A 20,740-nucleotide genomic window follows, 5' to 3' on the forward strand; every position below is an offset into this window, starting at 1 on the left:
ATATATATATATGTATTTGAGTGACCTTTATAGGGCTAGTTGGGGGGGGAAACTGGAATTTTTGGGTGTGTAAGAGCCTTTCCTGTTTCTTTGAACCTTATTTCCTGGATCTTGTTGAGGTGATATCATGGAAAATTCTAATAGCTGTGTGCAATTATTTTAGTATCATTATATTTTTATAATAATAAAAGATTTGGGGAAAATAAGGAAACCTAAATTGACATAATCTGAAGTTAAGCCATTTGCAAATGGAAAATTAGAACGATACAATAACCAACAAAGGAGAGAAATGATTCAACCAAATAAATGGTCTTTCTGAGGTAACATGATTATTCTACCCTATATAAAGTTAGGGGATGTGATTTTTATGTTTCTTTTTCTAAAAGCCTTTCTTCAGTTTTTACTAAGGAAAGATTGATCCTGCACTGTCTAGATACTAGATGTTTGGACAGTTGGATGTTCGTGATTGGAGCAGATGAAGGACGCCGTGGTTCCTCCCATTGTCTTAATCAGACATGTATTTGTGCACCAGTGTTTTGGATGCTTCTCTCTCTTTTCCTTATCTCTGTGTCTGTGTCTCTTTTTCCCTTTCCTCCTCTCCTTTTGCCATTGACACTTTCCTGAAGTTACTTAAACTTTTCGTATCTGCTTTCACATTCGCATACATCTTCTCCAGAAGGAAAGCTTTTAACCTTGAGTTTGAAAGCCAGTTGTGTTTTAAAAAGATTCTAATTTAATCAGTTAGGGTTCACTAAGTAGGAGCTACGAACAGAGTTATTTTAACATTAATTTCGTTTGTGGTTTCTACTTGCAGTCCACTTCTGTTTTCAGATTCACACCCACATGATCTGAAGTAAGATGATTCATATGCATGTGCTTTTATGCCTGATTTTTTTTTTTTTTTTTACTAGTTTCAGGAGTAGAATCTGAAGTTAATTTTCCTGGCCAGCACATAGATTTCATTATTGATACGTTTGAAGAGAAGCCCTGTCAACAAATCGTTTTTGTGTGCCTACTGCGTGCGAAGTCTTGTGCAGATTAAGAATCTGTAATGCGTAGTTTGCCCACAAGGAGTTTGTAAAGTTAATTCCTTGTCTAAATATCAATTCAAGATTACAACAAGAACCAGGTGACAGATTAGTTTATGGCCAGTTGCCAGCTGACTGGTGCAGTTCTGGAGCATACAAATTCAGAGGTTGAATGAGAAACCCAGAGTGGCAAGAAGTCTGTTCCTTCTGGGTTGGGCTGCTAGTGATCCCATCTGAAGAAGACATAGTTTGCAGGTCTTTTGGTTTGAATTATGCAGAGTTGAGCACCAAAAATAAAGCAATTTGTGGTTGAGTAGGTGACAGACTCTCTGAAGGCAGCTGGAACACACAAAGGAGCCAGCCTCTTCTCTAGGATCAGGTCCTCCTACTCTTTTCCCTGGATCAGCCCTTGATCTCCTGGGCTCGATGAACGTGGACCTCCTCTGTTGTTTGTTTTTCCATTGCTCATGCAGCTTGCATTTTCTGAGGGGTATTACTCTTTATTTCTCACTGAAATACAAGATGAAATTTTGGAGCATGGGAAAGGTGTAGGAGCTTCCATTAAAATATGTACAACATAACAATATACCGATTTGTCATCACTATGCAAAATGAATTTTTACTTGAGCTAAGGAGTAACATATTCAGTCTTTGTGTTGAAATAATTTCAAGAAAAAGGTGGCATTAGTAGTGGGCATAGGAAAATATACATTTGAGAGAGATTGGGAAGTTATAATTAGCTGGATCTCATAGTTGACTCTGTTAGGGCGGAGAAAATAGAGAATTGAAAGATGATTCTGTGAACACCGCTGACCAAGATATAGACTATAGTTGGAGAAACAGAGCCAGAAGAGAAGTGGTGATGAATTCCTAAAATTTTAGGAAATGTTGAGTTTGAGTTGCCAAAGATATATTCATGTAGAGGTGAGACTTCAAATCTGTAGGTCAGGACAGGGAGCAAGTCTAGAGGAATGGATTTACAAGTTCTCCTCCTGGAGGCCATCAGCCATTTGTGAGATTACAAAGATTGTGGGGCCAGAATGGGTTTGTTGTCTTAGAGGAGAATCCAAAGAAAGCAATGTCTCAAAGAAATGATCCTGAAGGCAAGAAGCCACGTCAGTTTTGGACTGAAGTCCAAAAAATAAATGGCAATATGGTTCTGCTTCTCTTATCATTATTTTATTTGTGTTTTCACTATGTGAAATGCTCTTCTCCATCCTCTCTCACTTATATCAGGAGTGGACTCAAATCATAGCTTTGAAAAAGGCTTTACAGATGAAACAACCCCCTTTGGTTCACTTTGGACTTCCATTGGCATTCATTCTTGTAACAGTGCCAAATTAAGGTTCATCCCCACCCAATATAACTGAGAAGTAACAGAAAAGTTTTAGAATTGTGGCACTTACGACAGTGATCATGACAAAAGACTGAAGATGGGTGTGTGACATCATTTTAAAAAAAGAGGAAGATGTCAGAGTCCTCAATTCCTCTTTGTAATGGGCTTAGTCAATTGCCAAGTAAGAAAACTGCTGCAGATATGGCCTCTCTGGATTTCCACAGTAAGACAAACTGTTTGATGATGGCTTTCTAGACAAGAGGAAGAAGACTATCCTGTCTATAAGGGTGAACAGAATGTTAAAAAAGGTCCCGAAAAACGATTGAATGAATTGAGGGTGTTTAGCATGGAGAAAATAGACACAAGGGCATGAGATATTTTCTAATATGAGACGGTCACAGAGGAACATTAGACTTTGATTGCAAAGAGCAAAATATGATGAATCAGCAAAAAATGTAAGGAAGTAGATTTTAGCCAATTGTGAGGAAAGCCTGTGAATGATTAAAACAGTCCCAAACTGGAGTCAGTGGTGTGCTGAGGCTATTTCCCTGCCCCAGAAGTAGTCATGCCTACACTCCTTGGCTTGTTCTTGGGGATATTGGATGGTGAAGGTATTCATCTGAATTCAAGTTAGCAGGTTGGCTGAGACGTCTAAAAGCTCATCTAACTCCAAATTCCATTAGCCTGTGAGTGTTTGGTTTTAGCATGAGTATACTTGGTTGAAAGAACACAAATGAGCATATATTTGAAGTGGAAGGAGTTTACTATGCCTCAGGGTAGGTCATCCTGAAAATATATTTTTAGGAGAAAGAACTGTAGGTTTGGATGTCAAAGGGCAGGAGATAAAGATGACCGAGGTAATGTGCCCCGGTTGCCGGTATCAGCTTTCTGTCATCTAACCTCTCCCTACTCCTTCTGCCATTTATTTAGAACCCAGATTTATTGAGATATTATTACATTTTGTACCTATTCATTTGCATGGTTCTATTCAATTGTATATTTATCTAACTTTGGAATTGTTTTCCGCTTTGCTGTGTGTATAACCCACTCTACCTACCCCCAAATTTTAAACCAGTTGAGTCAATGTCATTTTTATCACTCTTGAATATAAATGCACCCTAAGCTTTTAAATGCATACGGAGCCCTTTGAATGAATGCACACTAGATTTTGCTCAGTCTTATTTTTCAAAATATTGATAACAGTGAATTGATTAAATTAAATTGATTCAGGCATTTAGTTCTATAAACATTTATAATGATTTGTGCTTATATAATAATTCTTGTATTTACAAAATTATGAAATTTTATGCATATGCTTATTCATCTGTTAAAATACTTTGGTTATCTTAACCTTTTTTGGACAATGAGATTTTAATCCAATTTATTTTTTGTTCTTTAAAATTTTTGAGAGAGCACACGTGTGTGTGTGCGTGTGCGTGTGTGTGTGTGTGTGTGTGTGTGTGTGTGTGTGTATGTGTGCAAGCAAGGGAGGGACAGAGGGAGAGAGAGAATCCTAAACATGCTCTGTGCTGTCAGTGCAGAGCCCACTGTGGGGCTCAATCTCATGACTGTGAGATGATGACCTGAGCTGAGATCAGGAGTTCAACTGACTGACAGTCAACTGAGTGAGCCACCCAGGTGCCCCAACTTTAACCCATTTTAGAGCATTAGGCAAAGCAGGTTGGTTTTGCAATGTTTCTTGAAGGTCATTAGGCTTGAGGGTTTTGTTTGTTTGTGTTATTTTGATGAGTGAAGAAGTAAAATTCCAGAACCTTAGGTCTTCCTGGAAACTGCTTTATCTTTGATTTGTAAAGGTTACATATGGGAAGCATTTGTAGATTTCCACATTGTTCTGAGCCTCTGGGAAAAACAGACCCAGATTTTTAACTTTGCCCAGAGATTTTAGTCTTGGATTACTTGAGATTTCATAAACCGGAACACACATAGACCATCTGAAACAATGCTGATATTTTAAAGGAAGAGTAAGAATTGTTTAAGACAATTGCTTTGTTTTCAGAAAAAGGAGGTATGAATATAGATTGCACAGCAGTAAGAATATCCATAATATATAGATTATAAATAATCTGACAGATTATTATCAAATATTAAATTGAATTGGATGAGATCTAACATGCAAAAGTCCCCAAATTTAAGTACAAAGAATGGTACTTGTATTCCTTTTATATATGAATAAGTGTGTGTTTTACACTAAGTTTTTGAGGTTTTGTAAAGATTTCTCCCAAGCACCATCATTTATATTAGTCTTCCATGAAGTAAGCAAATAAAGTATGGTTAACGAGTAGAAAATATATTTGGTTGGTTTGTACATTTACATATACCTCTGCCTAGTTCAGTAGAATATTTTGAGGTGGCTTATAAGAGTACATTTTAAAAGAATATTAAAACCTAATAATGGAAAATACAGGTACCTAGGAGATCCAAACATGAGGGAAAATCAAAGTGTATATAGAGACCGTAGGGTCAGACTCACTCAATTTTGTTTGTAAATTTGGGTCAAAAAGAAAACTTTTTCCTTAATACGATGTTCCTTGTGCCCCAGGAAAAATGTATAGCTTCTCAGAGAAAGCAATAGTTTTCCTCATACTAAGTCTGGAAATAGATTTCTTGCCTGCTTTTTCACATAGGGATTACTGACTAGTTAGTTCCTTCAACATCTTCCACATGATAGCTTTATATCAGGGTTTTAAAAAATGCTTATTGTAATAACAGTTAATGAAATAATAATAGCAAATGTGGATGAGCCCTTACTATATAACAGAAACTCTGCTTTCCAGGCATGATTCCGCTTATTTCCACAGCCAGTTTATGAGATAGATACTATTGCTATTCCTATTTTAAAGATTAAGCATGTGACAGTTAATTTGCCCAGGATCCATAGCATTCGTGGTTGACCCAGGCACCCTGATTTGAGATCCTGTGCCGTTAACCACTTCCAGCGCAAAGTGCAATTTAGAGATGGTCTTTCTGTTCCAGAGAACCAAAGAGAGTCTTTGTTCATCAGGAAGGATTCAGATATCTGCACTTGTACATGACAGGATTATCTCCATTTCTTGGAAAACCCTGGCACATACAGAACTCTGTGTTTAAAAGCTCATTAGTAATTTTCACAAACTAATCATCCGCATGCAGCATGGCTAGATTCTTTTACTATTGTGTGCTAAAAGCATTTAACTCTTGAGATGGTATATTTGCTTGATTACAAACTGATGAAAAGGGATAGTCTTTCCAGTAGTTGACAGTGTTATCTTTTAGAAAGGTTTAAGTTTACTATGTCTACCTTCAATGGGCAGAACTGAGACTAGTTATAAATTACCTGATAGCAAATTTGTGTTCAAAATAAAGAAAACTTACTAATAGACCTAACTGACCAGGAATAGGGGTGTTTCCTTGTGTGAGGGATCATTCCTTGGAGGTTTGAAGGGCTGAGTGGTGTGGTGGGTCTTTCTACACTTGGTACAGTATCAAATGAGCTGCAAGATGCTTTCCACTTCTGGCTTTTCTCCTATTTTCGCCTGAATGTCTGTCTCTGACTCTCATTCTGCATTCTCATCAGTAAAATGAAGCCAACGTGTTCTTACGATATCATTGATGGTTCTGAAGATCAAATAAATATTAAAGCCCTTTGAAAATTGCTAATACTGTAATTGCAAAAGTTAATTAATTTACTCTTCCAACAAAAGGAAGTGTTTTATTTTTAAAAACTTGTTTAACAACCATATACCAGCTAAGTGGCTGTTCTGTGGCATAGAACATAATATAATGTTGTACGTATATTATTATCCAATTTACTTACATGTAATGCTTTTAGATTTTTTCTTGTTAATCACCATTCAACTGGGTTATTCCCTAACTCTCAGAGGTCAGTAAAATTCTCATTCTCAAGGTTTCAAATTTGGACAATGTCGACTAGGTAAAATATTATAGAATTTTAAATGAAATGGAAATTCTGTTTACCTGGATCTCATTCTTCTTCAGCAGGAACGATTGACATTGGAGAGAGATTACTTTTCACCATTCATACCCTTGTTTAGAAAAATAACAAAAAATAAAGAGTATTGATCCTGTGAGAGAGTCATTTCTGAGTAGGACATATTGTATTTAAATCGATCATTTAGAATTCTTACTATTTTCTTTTGATTCTTTTGCTTAACTCATGCTTGTTATTTTCTTTGAGAATTAACTCAAATCCAATGCCTTACAAAGGTTTTTCTTTGATTTCCTCCACTCTATTCTGAACCCTTCAACGTGTATATGAAGTTTTGGCTCTGTTGTTTAGACTGTTGGCAAAGTCAGATTCACAGAATTGTGGAGACAAAAAAGGCCTCTGCCATCATCCAGCTCAGTGCCCTCACTTCTGTTTGAAGAAAATGAGACCCAGCCCCAGCCACATAGCTGGTCAGTTTTTGAGTCAGAATTACAACCCAGTGCAGTTTCCATTACCTTCTGTTTGGTAATTGCTTGATTGTTTTGTGTGTATGTTTGGTCTCTCAAGCTAGAGGATTTTTTTTTGTCAGAGACCAAGGTGACTTTTTTTTCCTCCCTCAGCCAAAGATTTCTTCCGTACTTCTGTGATTCCTGGGAGGCTAGCCTTATGGAAGCAGATGCCAGTAGTATGCAGCTGTCCTCTGGTCTAGTGCTGTTTTTAAAGTGTCTTCAAGTTTATTTTAATTTCTAAAACAATGCTTATATATTCGTCTATTAGTAGAGCTTGTTAATGTCATATATAACTCATGATTTGTATTTTCATAGTTGTCCTATGACAACTATGTAGTACAGAAATTGTGTAGTGCAGAAGAGCTTGCTTAGAACAGTGTCCCTCAAACCTGGCCATATATGATGATGACATCCCTCCCCCCATCCTACCCCATACCACCTGAATTGGAACCTGTGCCTCTTTATGTTTAAGGGGCTCAACAGTGAAGACCCACTGGCGTAGAAGAACAGCATTATTGAGATGACCACGGTCCCCTTTTAAGAGAAAATGGTTAAGTTAGAGAGCAGTGCTGCTTGGTTGTATACGCAGAATTCTTACAGAAAGGTACGGGCTGAGCTCATGCATCACGAAGTTACTTGATTGCCTATGGGATGTGCCTTTTGGGACCATATACTAGTTTAACAGCATCTACAAACCTTCATAAACCCAGGAAGGAATTGATTAAACCAGGACTGTGGCCCTGCTTCTGCAGTTCAGAAGTGACACACACACAGTAAACCTCCATTGATAACAGAAATCTATTAGAAATTGCCTGTTTGTCATTTTACTGAGTAGTGGCTGACCCAAAGTACTGAAAGTTGTAGTAAGGTTGGTTCTGCGGCTGGGCATCATGATTCCCGCCTTACCATTGTCTATCAATTAAGTCTTAGTCTGCCTCCATGCGTTTCTTCAGTGTTAGATGTAACGGCGCCCCATTTATGAGACTGTTATATAGGTATTCCATTAAATATTACAAACATGCCAATAAAATAATATACACATGTTAAAAAGTTATAGAACATTCAAAGGGTCACAGAAATTTAATTTTTAAAAGTGGAGAATTGGCAAAAGTCAACTGAATTTTTATGCTTAGAACCTTTTCTGAGCCTTGTTTTGGGCTGGGTGCTGTGTGGGTCATAGCAAAAAGCTGAGGCCAACTTTTGGGCTAAGACATTTACTTTTCAAGTGAGGCAAAGTTGTATAGACTGATTATGATTTGATAGTAATTACATTTTGTTTCTTATTTCTTGAATATAAAGGGACAAAGAATGATAATTTTTCTTTTTTAACTTGAGAAGGACTCTAACTCTAGAATTTCACAGATAAGGAAACTTAAAAAAAAAATAAGTGATAAACTGTTCCTTAATAAATACTTAAAGCAGAAGAACTTTATTTTCCTCTTAGTGGTGGGTCACTAGTAAATCAGCGTGTATATGGACCACATGACATTTTCATTTATTCGGTGGAGAGTTTAGAGGGCCTGTGTTGAGCACTTGAATATTGGACATGATTCAAATGTGAGTCAAGTGTGTCTAGAGGCTTTATTCATACCTATTTTCTTTTAGTCAGCAATGCTTCATAATGCCCTGGTTTCATGAATTAATTTTAATGGAATTAAACTTGAACAGCTCAAAATTATATAATTAATTTCATTCAGCTTCAATTAAAGTTGCTAATTGAATCAAGCCTACTAGCATGACACCTGGCGGCAGTTAGCTTCATAACAGTAGCAGCAAGTGTGTGGGACTCTGCTGATGAGCTAGTTTGTGTATACTAGTGAGTTTTTATAAAAAGCTCTTCTGTTGATAATCTCAGGAAGGCCTTGAGTTGACTGTAACAGTGGAAAGATTTCTGGAGTTGTTTAAAAAAGTAAAGATTTTAATTGAAACGAACACCTCTCAGGAAGATTACATTTTCTCTAGGATAATGCTGAGTAAATGTTACATAAATCTTCTAGAACATATTGGTTTAGCATGCTTCTGATTTATATTTTACTGCTACCTGAATATGGTTTTGCTTTCTGAAAATACTTAGCATTGAAGACCTTGCTTTTTTTCAGAGATTTTTAGCCTCTGGACTTAGTCCTAAGCAGTGTCCATCTATTTTCATGTGTTGAAATGTGTTTCATGGCAGAACTTTTCAATTGTTGTGAAATCCCCATGGTACATGAGAAACTTTTGCATGTGCAGAAAATTTTTCCTTCCACTGGAAATGTTAACAGAGTTGACTAACAACTTCTGTTTGAATCTCTTTCCTTTCCTTGCTTCCATGGCTTGACATCATCCAGTTTCTCGTCCTTCTCTGACTCCTGTCTAATTGTACAGACCCTGTTGGTACTCTTATTTTAATGTGCTCACTCTTTTGATGGGCCCATTCATTTAAATGGCTTTAGCAGTCAAGTTTAGGAAGATCACTTTTCCCAGCTATAACTTTATTTATGATTTGCACTTTCAAATGTGCAACCTAAAGTCCTCCTCTACTAAACTGTAAAGTTCATGAAGGCCTGAGCTGTGTCTCAGAATTCATTGAGCCTTCATTGCCTGACATGATGCCTAAAACATCTACATACAGATATTTTTAACTAATAAATTGTTCTCCTCCTCTCCAGGTTTTCCCCTTCAAATCCTTGACCAAGAGAGCTCCATCATCTCCAATCCCATCTTCCCTGATCATCTGTGCAAATCTCTAGTTATGTTCTCACATCTACCCCCTTTCCCATCTTGTTGTTCAGTTGATTAAACTCTGATTAAACTGGACTACTCTAAGCCCCTCTTATACTCTGTTCTCCCTCTTAGATACATCCATACTCCAGTGATTGTCAAGGATGTAAGTGCAGTAAAATTACCTAAGTGCCCCATCCCTAAATTGAAATAGAATCTTTAGTGGTGGGGTCCAGGAATCTGCTTTTTAAAAAGCCCCCCAAGTGAGTTAAAATGCAGACGGGATTGAGACACTGCTGTGCACAAATGAATTAATCTTCCTAATGCACAGCTCTGATAAAGCAATTCATAAAGCTTCAATGGCTACTTTGACTTACTTATCTTGCCTTGAAATTCTGTCTAGATTTCTCACCCTCACATTCAGATACCCATGCCGTGTCCCTAATCAAACCTTTATAGTCTTATCTCCTAATGTCCCCCTTAAAGTATTTCACACTCCAGAGAGTTGGAACCTTTGCTGGAGTTTATGCTTGTGGAGTTTGGCCAGGCCATGCTTCCACCTGGAATGACCTTTCTCCCATCTCTGCTTGCAGAATTCCTGCTAGTGTTTTGAAGACTATCCAACACGCACCTTTCTCTGGAGTGCTTTTCTTGAGGTCTGAATCTTGATGACTTTCTTTTTCTTCCTTTGAACCTCTTTATTGCTCTGGACCTCTTCTAACATGGATTTTACCTTGTGTTGTAGTTAGCTTTTTGTTTGAGTTGTTATGTTCCTGATCAGATGTTACTTTTCCTTACTGGCTTTCCCCCTAAGAGCCCATAAACCCCTGTATAAATCTCCCATCCTAAACATCTCCCTTTGTGAGAATGCATAACACAGCCCTTGCCTCTTTCCCAAGTTTCTGCAGAGAGAACGCTGCTTGTTTCTGTACCTTCTCACTTCTCAGTTGCTCCCCACTGAGCTTCAGCCTGGTTTTTAATCCCCACCGTTCATTGGGATCTCTTCTCCTTTGTTGCTTTCTCTGCTGCACCTGCCCTCTGCATGTATGGACTCATTTTCATCTTTTATGTGACCTTTCCACATTTCTCTGTCATGGCACACCACTTGTGTTATGATGACTTATTTACGGTAACAGGTTAGTTTTACTGTAAACACGTTTGTTTCTTCGATGCTTGTCACATAGTAGGTGCTCAATAAATCTGTTACTTTTTCAATACCTATGCGACAGTCAATAGAGGTACTGCTCCCATTTCCTTAAGTTATGGCATTATGGCAGACTTGGAAGCATTTGGAAAAAAACACCTTAAACTGAAAAAAATAGAGAACAATATGTAACATTTAATGGTAATAGATCTTTTGTTTTATTTAGAAAAATGTGATAAAGAAAATACTGAGAGAAATATAACTCAAGCTGCCGATAGCTGCTTCACACATGGAATGATGCAAGACCAGTCCATTTGGGGAAATTGTTCAGATGATGAACTCATCCGAAGTAAGTATTTTTAGAGAAAATCAGAGTGATTTGGGTATATGCCTATGATAATAGGCTTTTAGTTAATTGCCCCATATAATTTTCCTGGAAATCTATAAACCAACAGAGTTTATCTGAAAGTATGTTCATGAGTATTTTAAAAAACAGAGCTAAAACTAGAATATAGGTAATCCTGTTTGTCCATTTTCATCCTTTGTTTTTTTTTTCTTAGAAAAGGAAGAATTGACCTGTAAACATTGGATTTTATTCTCATAGAGCTAGAGATAAAACTTAATTCCTTCTTGAGCAGTGACTGAGAAGTAGTCAGACAATTCTAAATGGACTGTGAAACTAAAAAGATAATGAAAGAACAAAAGGGCAATGAACAGTATTTTGGTAATGCCATTCTGGTCTCTGTTCTTGTAGCCAAATGACTCCAAATGTTTTTTTTTTGTTTTTTTTGTTTTTTTTTTTTTTACAATTCCCATCATTGGCATTACTTGGCTTTTCTTTTTCTTCTCTTCCTCTCCCTGAACTTGCTCTGTAGACTGTATAAAAAGCTGTGGTTTATTTCCATTTGATGGTGGGAATCCCCGGAAACACCAGTATCTTTTGGGTACTATGTAGAATACTCATGATGTGTCAGGTTCTCCTAAGACCTGAGGCTTTCCCCCACCCCCACCCCCACCCCCACCCCCACCCCCACCCCGGTAGGTTCAAAATGAATTTGCTATATAATGAAATATTCTTTGTAGCAAACAGGTAAGTATAAAGAATATTGTTATGCTATTTGGTGATAGAAAAAAATACTGTCAACGGCATGAAATAGTTTCTTTGTTGAGATGATGATGATTTAGCCTGTATGATGGAACACTGGCACTCTGGGAGCAACTGTCAAGTTGTTTTACTAATATGCCCTGAAGAAATGCAGAGACAGGGCGCTTTGTGCCCCCCCCCCCCGCAACCCTGGGAAAATGGACAGATGAATGCATACACGATAAAGTCCGAAGACAGCAACGCCACTCCTGCCTGAAAAATAGCTGGTGAGAATTTCCAAATATTTGCGGGTGACCTTGGACTCTGAATTCTGATTTACAAATTTCAGAAACTGTATTTTCGTTCTCGTCCTGGTCACGCTTTTCTAACTAAGGCAAAGACGACTTTGTTGGGTCCAGAGAAAAATCTGATGTCAGGATTTGCCAAAACGGAATGTTTTATGTCATATTTAAACTCAACTTAAGCCTGGATAGCACTTCAAAGTTTGCTATTGTGATAGCTTCTGCTGTTCCAACTCCCTGACACTGAACTCTACAAAGCTGCCTGGATTTCCTTCTTTGGCCCCATAGGGTAGTTGGCCATCTCTGAATAATTTAATGTCTGTCTCTCTTAACCCCACAGCTAGGGAGATGTGTGTTTTCCTCTCAGCATCCAGCACATTTTGGGGGGCCCAGTGAAATCTTTTGTAATAACAGTAAGCCCTGGAAAGAAGGCCCTGGCTCAGAGTTGCATGGGGGAGGAGGGGAACATCTGTGGTGAGTCAGGACCGGGCTGGCTCCCGTTCCAGGAGTCCTGTGTGGCTCCCTGAGCACTGTGGAAGAGGAGGACAGCTGGCTCTCATGGAACTGATTTTAGTGTTCCCACTGTAGTGTGAGCTTGGCTGGATTCAGGGATCATCAGAAAAATGAGGCCGGCTGGGGTGTGGGAACGTTTTCAAATGCACAACCCACTCTTTTTCCAAACTTCCATGGGATAGCTCAGCTGCATAAGCAAGAAATAGAGGAGAGTGAGTCTGTTTAATACGACTTCTTTTTCTCTATCTGTTCTTGAGAGTGTTTAGAAGGGCTGGCAGCTAACATCTACGTTGTCCGGATGCCTGCTGCTTTCTTTGTTGGACATTTAAGGCGTAATTTATAGGGGACTGTTAGCTGTCAGTGTGATGAGGCTGTTTTTACTTTTCTGAGAATAACTGAGCTCTGGAAAGTCAAGGGAGTGGTTGCTTTGGAAATTGTATTCTAATTAAAGGGTGTATTCTCAGGCCTCATAAACGAGATCCAAGCTGAGAATAATTTCCAAATTATTCTCTGAACTTTAACCCTGACCTCAGTGGACCACCCACTTGTGGCTCACACTTGGTTCATACTCCACACAGAAGTTCATGAGCTTTGTGTGTCTTCCCTGGTCCTTCTAGAAAACATTGCAGGTGACAGACCTCAGGTACAGTGCTCTCAGGGCCTGGATTTCACATTGGTTGCCCTTGAGTTGCTAACTTATTACTGAGAATCCTTTCTGGAAGTTATAAATAAAAGAGAAGAAATCCATATGGAATCAAACATTTTGAATAAATAGGCCACACACAATCTGGTCAGGGAATGTGCATTGTGATTCTCTTTCTTATGAAATTTAAATTAAAAAGACAATTCTAACGACTCAAGTTTTTTTTTTTAACCTAAATCAAATCAGTAAAGAATTAAAAATGTAAGGAAGGTAATTTGAGGAAATTTTATGTTTGGGAAGTTTTATTTTTTCATCTTATGAGTTTCCTTTTTACAGTTTACAATGGGTTCATGTTATGAGAAAATATTTTTGGTCTATAATTGCTGGAAAGGGGCTTAAGTCTAAAGTTTAGAGTTTATAAGAGTATATTTTTATGACAACACCAGTAAAGACTTTGGCTTTTCCCCTCAGTTTAGCGTATATGATTCAGTATATAATTTGGAGCTATGCCTTGTTTTTATAATCACTATTCCTCTGAATTGGTAAAATAAATGTGGCAGGGAAATGACACCCTCAATTAATATTAATTTTTCTATTTAACCCATAATGCACATAAACTGGTAACAGGCAATAGGCAACATTTCATGTTTTAATTAGACTAGAAAAGGAACAGAAGTAACATTTTGATCTTAGTCTTTGGGGGGATTTCTAAGGTAGGAAGGAGTGTGTGTGTGTGTGTGTGTGTGTGTGTGTGTGTGTGTGTGTTCCTGTGTTCCTGTGCTTACATTCAGATACATGTAGTATTTTCCTTTAATTTAGGTCAAATTCTATTTTAATTATTTCTTATAGAGAGCTCACATTTTTCTTTGTTCTTCTTTCTAAAGTGCCTTAGGTCTCTATCTCTGATTTTCTAGGTCTTTCTGAAGAATTCTTATCACTTAACTTTATCCTTGGCCATTGCTTTTACATACATGTCTCCTAATTCTAAATGCCATTACTTAACTCCAGAAATTTTCCTTAGCTCCTCTTCTGAAATAAATGTCCCATTAAATTAAACTATTTTGTTCAGCTAATTCTCTCCTTTGTGATTTTGTAGAATTCCCATGATCTGAAGCAAAGTTCGAATGCTCTACTTAAATGGCAATCCTCATTCTATTTAACCCATTTATTCATTCTGAAGAGTTTCTCGCTCTCATACTAGTAAGCACTCAATTGGCAGTAGGTTGCAAGCCTGTTGTCCAAGTCACTCTTGCCTCCTCTTCATGGAGCTAATGCATCAGGCTTTTTCACTCGGCTTGCTGCTTGACATCTTCCTCTTGGTGTCCTCTGAGCTTCCTCTCAACATCAGTGGGCTCGGTTATGAGGATCTCTATTCTTTCTTTCCCAAGACTTGGCCAACATAGCTCTGATCGCCCTTAGTGAATATTATTTTATCACTTTCGGGGCTGCCTCCTCTATGTCTAATACTGGAAATGGCAGATACTCAGGTGTACTGTTTATATACAGAGAACATTTGTTACTTGGTGATAAGGAAAGATCAGGAGAGATTGGGATTTAAATTTCTTTTGCAGGTCTCATGTTTGAATGCACATTATAGTAGTAGTATTAATATTCTCCGAGAATTCACTTCATATAAAAGAGGATGTAAACAAACCCCTGAAATAAATACCACCCAATAAGACTGGGAGAGGCAGCTTTCGTGTTACGGTTCTCAGTAGACCTGGAATTCTTTCCTAATATTGCATGCTCATTCATTGTGGGATCCCATATCGGGAGCAAGTCATTGTGACTTCATCTTGCTCAATATCTTTGCCTCCATTTGTCTCTCAGAAAAATTCTCTTTTAAAAAAAAAATACACTGACCAAATGGTTATGTGGCTGCAGTTAAAATGCTTTGGTCTGAAGAGAAGAATCTTTAAAAAAAAAATTGTTTTAACGTTTATTTATTTTTGGGACAGAGACAGAGCATGAACGGGGGAGGGGCAGAGAGAGAGGGAGACACAGAACCGGAAGCAGGCTCCAGGCTCTGAGCCATCAGCCCAGAGCCCAATGCGGGGCTCGAACTCACGGACCATGAGATCGTGACCTGAGCTGAAGTCGGATGCTTAACCGACTGAGCCACCCAGGCACCCCATGAAGAGAAGAATCTTTAACCATTTGTTATTCCAAAATCGAACTCCTGGTTTAGTTTAGGGTTAGGTGGACAAATCATAAGCTGTTTTTTATTTTATTTTTTTTAACATTTATTCACCTTTGAGAGACAGAGCATGAGGGTGAGCAGGGGAGGGGCAGAGAGAGAAGGAGACACAGAATCTAAAGAAGGCTCCAGGCTCTGAGCTGTCAGCACAGAGCCCGACACGGGGCTCAAACCCATGAACCATGAGATCATGGCCTGAACCGAAGTTGGACGCTTAACTGATTAAGCCACCCAGGTGCCCGAACATAAGCTGTTTTTGATGGTTACTTATAATGATCTCATTGTTCAATGACCATCACTAGGCTGCATTCTAGAATGGAACTCAAGTTTACTGACACACTTCTCCCTTAGGGTGCATTATTCCAAGCTCATCTAGGTTTTGACCAAGAAGTTAGGGAGAACCATTGCCATCTTTTGCTTTGGGCATCTTAAGTTCAGTTCCTGGAGGCCAGTGGGAGTTGATGGTCAGGTTCAGATCCTGGATACATGATTCCTGCTGGTGTTGGGCAAGTTATTTAAACTCTATGATCAAAATTCTCCTTTTTTAAATGGAGGTCCTGGGGTGCCTGGGTGGCTCAGTCAGTTAGGCATCCAACTCTTGGTTTTGTCTCAGGTCATGATCTCCTGGTGTGTGGCATTGAGCCTTGTGTTAGGCTTCACATTGTAAACATGGAGCCTGCTTCGGATTCTCTCTTCCTCTCTCTCTCTGCCCCTCCCCTGCTCTCTCTCTCAAAATAAATAAGCTGTAAAAACAAAATAAAATGGGGGTACTAATTCTGTATACCTTATTGTGTTATTTTAAGGATTATTGGAGAAAAATATTTTTTATGCTTAATTATCACAGAAATATGTGTCTAAACATTGAATCAATTTATTGATTGTCATTATCTTTGGACACAAGTATCAGTTTCAAAGCTTTGTTTTTTGCTTTTGTTCTTGCTCAGTTTCTTTCTTTCATTCTTTCATTGTTTCTTTCGTTCTTTCTGGATCCATGGTTCGAATGGGTTACATGTCCAGACACCTGATATGCTGGGTATTAGACCATGTCTTCCTGAGATCATTGATAATTATGTCATAATAGAGCATTGGATATTACATGGTTTGTGCTTAATAAATCCTTAAGAAGTACATGGAATTAATGAGATTCTTAAAAATACATCTTGCTTGTATTATTTCATACTTTAAGTTCCTAATATGAGCATTCTAAATCAGTACATTCTTTCTTTTTTGCCTTCTAACCCCCTTCTTACTCTCAAGCCATACCTGATTCATTCACGTCGAGTTCCAAATATTCATAGATGACTCCTAAAGATATTAAAACAGTCAAGTCATAGGTTTGACTGCTCTTCACTTTGAAGCTAGTCTGAAGAGTTCTCAGTGAACGGTGGCAGTGCTCTGAATAATGTTCATTGTCTGTGGAGGTGGGTAGGAATGGCACTTTATGTAAGACCTATTTTCGTTCCCTAGTTCTTATTTTTCTTGCTTTGCTAGAAGAGTCTGAGACTCCTTTAGTTCCTTTCTTCCTTCATTGCTCTTTCCCTTGCTTACTGCCTATCTCCCCAGCTTCCTTCCTTTCTTCTTCCTTCTCCTATCTTTCTCAACCTTTTAAAATTAGTTTTAAAATGCTTCGCGTTCTATAAAGTATACAATGTATATAGCTGATGTTGTTGTCCTTACTATTCCTATTAATATTCTAATTTATTACTTACCCTTCACCCTTATCTTATACCATGACTCATTTCATTTCCAGTCTATCTCTTGCTGCCCTTTTGTCAAAGATTTTCAGGCTCTTTCTGATATCCCTAAAATCTTTTGGTCTTTATTGGGAGAGATGAGATGATATTGAAATACAGGTGGCGGGTGGGGTTCAGTGAGGGAACCAGATATATTCCTTTCCTATTTGGGAGTTTCTTCAAGTCTCAGGGAGGAGCTGAGGCTTGGAAATTACCACAGAGATTACCCTGAAAATGCTAACCACTGAAGAAATAACTAACATGTAATGATCAAGACCATGAATGCTGCGGTCTAGATAATTTTAGTTCTCAAACCTCCAACTTTCTGGAGTTGAATACTGTGTGAATTTACACATAAATTCTTTTTTGTAGAATATGTTATTCATGGGTACCTTTCAGGATTAGGAGTCAAAATATAACTTTTAAGGCTGAATAAGAAATCAGTTCTTTTAAGATGAAGTGTTACAGTGTGCTGACCCTGTGTTATGTTTGTGATGCAGTGATGAACACTACAGGTGTGGCCTCTGTGTTCAGAGTTTATAGTCTTGAAATAATGTGTATTATGAAAGCTTTGATGGGAAGGAGCAGGTTGTTATATTTTCACATTTGAGAAACACAAATTCTCATGTTAGGGAGAGGTCAAAATGGGCTTTCCAGAGGGAGCGATGTATTTGGTAAAGCCAAAAGGAGCTAGCCAACTCTGGCAGAGCATGGGAGTGGGTGGAGCCAGTGTTCCAAGCCAATAGGATGGTTTACAGGTCTAGAGGTAAGAAGTCAGCTTGAAGAGAGTTGGAGAAGTTTTGCCTAAGCTGAGATGGAAAATACTGGATGAGAGCCGGAGGGAGGTGGGAGGCAAAATATCTGTGAACAAAAGGTTAAGGGAAGATGGAAGGTATTGAAGGGAGTAGTGACTTAAGCACGTTTATTATTTTGTTTGCTTATATTTTAGGGCAATAACTATTGGGGTAGCTGGAAAATATAAGTAAGAATGAGAAACAGAAAATATTAGGATACCGACTGGGAGACTGTTGTATTAATCCAACTGAGAAAGATCGGTCTTGGATGGGGTAATGGCAGGCAGGATTCAGCTTTTTGGGGTATACAATCAGTAAGACATATGGGGTAGGGGAATGGCAGGTGCTGGGGATGAGGCCAGGGTTTTTAGTTTGGACAAATGATAGTTACGATGAAAAGACAGTGGGGCAAAGGACTTAAGGACGTTGTCCAAAGAGAGTTTATAGTGCTGGGCTAAGGATATCAGATGGGTTGAGAAGGAAGTAAAAACAGGAAAGATCTAACAAATAAGAAAACTAGCCAGAGAGGCTGACAGTCCCTAAAGGTTTCTATTCCTGAAGAAACAAAACAAGTATCAATGCAGTAAATGAACAGGAGAAGTAGAAAGAGTAGATGAATTATGAGATTGGGAAATAAGAATTTAAGATTTCTGAGGTAGGACAACACCCAAGGTGTAGTTGTGAGGCTGGATATCTGAAAGAGTGTCTTCCAAATCCAGAGTGCTAGACTGGGAAGAAATTTTGGAGGCTTCATAAAAATTGCCCTGTTTAGTAGATGGGGAAACAAATCCAGAGGTTCATTTCAATCAGCATGGCCAGTAAGAGGCAGAGCTGGGGCTTATCTATGTTTTTTATTTGTTTTGAGTCTCAATCATCTGAATTCTTCATCAAAACATAATAGTTGAGAAGAAGGCAGCCAGTTGGTTATCTCTGGTTCTTTCTGCTTTGCCCTAAGATTCGTCACCTGTTGGGGAAGAATGGAAGAGTAGTTTGATATTCTTTAAGCTGAAGACCCTGAAATGAATGAAAAATAATGCACACTCTGTGGAGCTGCTGGTTTGCTTCATTGAAAGATTCAAAGGGGTCTTCTCCATCTAATTCAGTAACATACAAAATTGGGATTTTTTAAAAAAGATATATATATCTCTATCCATCTATATGTATATATCTATATGTATGTGGGGGGTTATATATATAATTGTGTGTGTATGTATGATTTTTATCAAATTAGATGTGTATTTTTCTTTTTTTTGTAATGAAAGATATTTCTTTGCAACAGTTACTTTTAGGGAGTTATGTCAAATTAAGTGTGGGGGGGGGTGCATTTGTGAAGAAGACTTCCACTTAATATTGTGTATACCTTCCTCTGAATCATTGATTTTCCCCCCCAGGGTAAATTATCTTATTATATTAAAAGCAATAATATTTTAAAAAGAAAATTCTCCCAGATAGCAAAAAATACCAGGGCAAGGGGCTAGCTTCCCAAAGCTACATTAGAGCCCCAGTCACTTGTAAGAAATGCTTCTCAAGTGACAGATAAGCCAGGAGATTCAGATTCCTTCAGGTTCTGTGGAAGACAGGACCAGCTAAATAAATTGGTGGGTGTGTGTGTGGAGAATAGTGCGAAACGAGAATTCAGGTCCCCTTATTCAAAAATTGTGAATTTTAAGATGGCAGCAGCTAAGATTTGCACAGGTCACAGGTCCATGAAGCTGGGCCTGGCTGGAGGCTTCAAGAGAGTGGCCATTCAGTTCTGGTAAGCAAAAGAGAATACTGTATACCCGTTTTATAATTTGGTTTTTCAGTAAGGCACTAAAGTTCTAGAATGAGGAAGTTTTTCTTTGCTTGGCAGATCCTGCGTTTGTCACAAGCACAAATGACTTGTACAGGTACTTGGGAGCTGCCATGCAGCAGACTCTGGAAGACAGTGGTTCCGAGCTTTTATCCAGCCACAGGAGTGAGACCTGCTTCCAGCTTTATCCATGGCTCAGTAGTAGAGAATGAGGTGTGTTGGAATGAGGAGGCTTGGTAGAAATTCCTCTCCTTTCCTTCCAGGAACTCCATTTCCCCTCTGCCTTAGCACAGCTGAGAGTCAATACAGTGACTTGTCCTGTGTTTCTTGCAGTGAGTCTTTCAGGACTCAGTGGTAAATCCATGCTCCACAGTTTTCCACTGGAAGCTGGATTCTTCCCAAGTCCTTGGGTTCTGCAGTAAAACACATAAAAGGGAAATTTCTTTTAAAACCCTCTGATGCTGGTCTTAGAGGGTGAAATTGCATTATGTGAGCTAGAGAAGGAGTGGGTGGAGAAATTTGTTCTGCATTGGAATATAATCTAATTAAATACATTTCCCATGGTTCTTGAGAACTTAGATTGGGAAATTTTAGAAAAAGCAAAAGATTTCCACCATCTCAAATTGTCATAAATAATTGATTCATGCCTGTGATCTAATAAGACCATTCATGTCCTCTATGGATGATGCTGCCCATCATTGCTCCTTGTAATGGAAAAGGTACTAATGTATCATCCACGAAGAGGCCCGTCTCTGCAGGTGGTCTTCTGCATATTTGTTCAGCACTGCAAAGGTGCTGTAGTCATCACAAAGGTGAGTGAAATGTAGGCAGCAGCAGTGAGAACATCGCGTCCAGAGGATGATGTGATCATGTGCAATTAGCATTTTTCTCCTCTTCCTTATGAGTTAGTTTCTTCTTTTTGCACTTCTCCCATATCCAGTAAATTTTTGAAAGTCCTATCAAATAGCTCTGAATATGAATAATTACTACTGGAAATGTCATATGAACCCATATTCTTA

At 38.4% G+C, this 20,740-nt stretch overlaps 1 protein-coding gene across 1 annotated transcript in view; it reads left to right on the forward strand.

Moving 5' to 3' along the window:
• MDFIC (MyoD family inhibitor domain containing) overlaps nucleotides 1–20,740 on the forward strand; it is an 87,115-nt gene that overhangs the window by 8,326 nt on the left and 58,049 nt on the right. Inside the window, exon 3 of the mRNA XM_049641718.1 lies at nucleotides 10,890–11,012. Coding sequence (XP_049497675.1) covers nucleotides 10,890–11,012 — 123 coding nt within the window. The remainder of the gene's footprint in view (nucleotides 1–10,889; nucleotides 11,013–20,740) is intronic.

This window comes from Panthera uncia, chromosome A2, assembly GCF_023721935.1.
Source record: "Panthera uncia isolate 11264 chromosome A2, Puncia_PCG_1.0, whole genome shotgun sequence".
NCBI lineage: Eukaryota > Metazoa > Chordata > Mammalia > Carnivora > Felidae > Panthera > Panthera uncia.